The sequence below is a fragment of the Octodon degus genome, unplaced genomic scaffold, assembly GCF_000260255.1.
Source record: "Octodon degus isolate 3935 unplaced genomic scaffold, OctDeg1.0 scaffold00170, whole genome shotgun sequence".
In the NCBI taxonomy this organism is placed as follows: Eukaryota; Metazoa; Chordata; class Mammalia; order Rodentia; family Octodontidae; genus Octodon; species Octodon degus.
Genome location: NW_004524746.1, coordinates 5,020,216 through 5,023,183, shown reverse-complemented (window position 1 = coordinate 5,023,183; position 2,968 = coordinate 5,020,216). Strand labels below are relative to the sequence as shown.

The following is a 2,968-nucleotide window of genomic DNA, read 5'->3' as shown; positions in this document are numbered from 1 at the left end:
GGCAGAAATTCCTACTTGGCGGGAGGGGTGGGGACGTAAGGCGGAGTGGGGGGGGCCGCCCGAGGGGGTGAGAGAGGGTCTGGCCCATGTTGCGCCTGGGCTGGGACTGGTCCCGCCAGTGCAGGGTAGCAGGAAGCTCTCCACACACTCATCGGACCTGGGCTAGGACTGGGTCTGAGAGAGCTTTGGTATTGACTTACTAAGTTTTCAAAGAAAAACAATTCAATTGAAAAATTATTTTACAAATCCATTGTAGTGAATGTAGGACTCAAAAAATAAAAAACAAAATTCAAATAACTGATTAGTGTTTAAGTAAACAGGATAAATTTTCAATAATTATTAGTAAATATTATATTAACAATGATGACCATGATGATGAGTTTATTGAATCGTTACTATGCATCAGTACTTCTGGTAACTATTTGCCTACATTGTCATTTAATGTACACAAGAATCTTTTGAGGTACATATCGCTATTTTATCCTTTTTTGAGACAAGAAAAGTTAAACAGGATACTTCTAAAATCACACAGATAAGTGGCAGAGTCTGAACTGAAATTTGAAATGATGATCAGTGGTGCTTTGGGAGTTCTCTGTCCTACGTCCTTCATGACCTTCTGTCTTTCTAAGCACCAGGTATTAACACTGGGTGACAAGGGATGCCAACTGCAGTGACAGAGGAGCTGGATTTTATACCAGCCACTGTTCACCATAGGTGGCTTCTTCTAGGCCTGGAACTGGAGCTCCTTTGGTGAGAAGGAAGCAGAAGAAAGGAGGGTTCTGGGAGCCTGTATTGATTTCCTACGACTATTGCAATGACCACAAATGCAGTGGCTTATCTAAAGCAACACATGTGTTTTCCCTGTTTTTGGAGCCAGAAACCCTAACTCTGTTTCCGAGGCATCAGCAGGGCTGCTGTCCCTCCAGGGGCTAGTGCTGCATCCCTAGAGGAAGGCCACACTTTTGAAGACTGATGGAGAGTCCACCAGTGAACTTCCCATGACACAGAACAACAGCCAGTAACATTGTTGCACTTTCATTTGACCTAAAACAGAGAAAGTTAATTTTTTGAATGCATCTATATGGTAAAATGGAGCCAAGAACAGGCAAGAGAAGTTAAAGCATCTTAACAACAACAATAAAGAGGCATACTATTTTTTGCAACATAAAACTGAGTTTAACTTTTCCTTTGGCATTTATTAACTTACGTAAATGTCTGATTATGGAAAGAGAAAACTGAAGGAATTTTGTGGAATTTTGAGTCTATGCTTGTCAACCCTAGAGGGTAGAATGGGTTGTAGAATAATCCTACTTTCCCTAATATTAATATGTCCCATATTTACAAATAACACATTGTAGTCTTCCACAGGGTCATTTAAAATGCAATCCTGCTCACATTACAGGATGCATTTATTTTAGAACATGGTGGTTCTATGTTTATATATCTAGAGAATTCAGAGTTGTAGCTTTGAGTTTTGTTTTTAGTAGCTATTCATAAAATAAATAGGACAGTGTAGTACTCTATTGCAGAGTTTTCTGTTCTAACATTAAAGCCAGAGGCAGAAAATATCAGTCATCTATTTAATAATTAAATGATATGTATTCCTATAAACATCCTTGGTAATTTATATAACATTAAAGTGCGTTTACTTGGTTATGTCTTTCTAATGAGTATTGGAATCACAGTGACTATAGTTAATAATAGTATATCGCATGTTTGAAAATTGCTGAGAGGAAATTTTCAGTGTTCTCACCATAAAATAATAAATATTTGAAGTAAGTGTTACATTTGCTTAGCCTTCACAATGTGTTCATAATCCAAACATCATGTTATGCATTTTAAGTATGTAGAATTTTATATCTCCATTAAAGACACCAGCAAAAAAACTTAACCATTTCTTTGCCATAATACTTAAAATTTTCATTTTTAGGTAAAATTCTCAAAAATAATGAGACTCTCATACAACATGGAATTAAGCCACAGGAAAGTGTACAACTGGAAATCTCTTCTCTAAATCCAGATCTGTATCCAATAAAAAGAATAGTTAAATTGAGTAACATCTCTCGACTCATAACTGTCTTTGTACAAACTGGTGAGTTATTTGATGTCTTTTAGATAAAGTATTTTCAAGTCCCTTTGCAGCTGAACTTCCAGTCAGCCTTGGTTTTTTTCTCCTTAGGCACTGATCAGTTCCAGGAGGTACCTGTTGAAATTGTGAAATCGGACTTTCACAAACCATTCCTTGGTGGATTTAGACATACAATAACAGGAATAGAATATCACAATGCTGGAACACAAACTGTACCTAAAAAGATTCCTGAAAAGTTTAATTTATTTTGTAGAGACACACAGGTAATATGGCAGTATTTTTACTTTTCCATTCAGGTTTTTAAAGCTATAGAATTAATACTTGTTGTATATCTTATGACTCTCAAATAAAATTTTCTAGTTATATGACAATACATATGGGGAAAGAAAATTAACTTGAATGTGTACAAAAATTATCTTTCCATATATGTGTATGTGCACACGTGTGTGCATATAGTGAACACTACATACAGTGAAAACATTTAATTTTTTGTTTTTATTTTAGACAGTCTTTCAGAGAAAAAAGATCCAGCAAACTAGAAATGCAACATCCACACAAATGACGAAAATTGGTGTGTATGTGTCAAACATGACTGACAAACTTGTAGTACCAGGAAAATACTTTTCAGCAGCCGAATACCATGCTGAAAGATTAAAGGCGGTAAGATAATTTTTGCTGGGGGGGGGGGCTGCCCCTTTAGCTCAGTTCTTTAAGTGGCTGCTTCAACAAAGCAGTCAAGCTCAGGTTGCTGTGGTTCGATCCCCACAGCTCAAGCCAGCCAAACCTGCCCTGAAGGCATTCTGAGAAAAAAAAATCCTTTTAGAATATTTTGCTGAGTTTACACACCTATAATATTCAAATAACGAAACTTAACAATAA

The 2,968-nt window shown here is 36.6% G+C and overlaps 1 protein-coding gene across 1 annotated transcript in view; it reads left to right on the top strand.

The window, feature by feature from the left end:
* The window catches only part of Iqub (IQ motif and ubiquitin domain containing), a 111,588-nt gene that overhangs the window by 20,706 nt on the left and 87,914 nt on the right, over positions 1 to 2,968 (top strand). Inside the window, exons 3-5 of the mRNA XM_023703433.1 lie at positions 1,931 to 2,092; positions 2,180 to 2,352; positions 2,594 to 2,749. Of these exons, the coding sequence (XP_023559201.1) occupies positions 1,931 to 2,092; positions 2,180 to 2,352; positions 2,594 to 2,749 (491 nt within the window). The remainder of the gene's footprint in view (positions 1 to 1,930; positions 2,093 to 2,179; positions 2,353 to 2,593; positions 2,750 to 2,968) is intronic.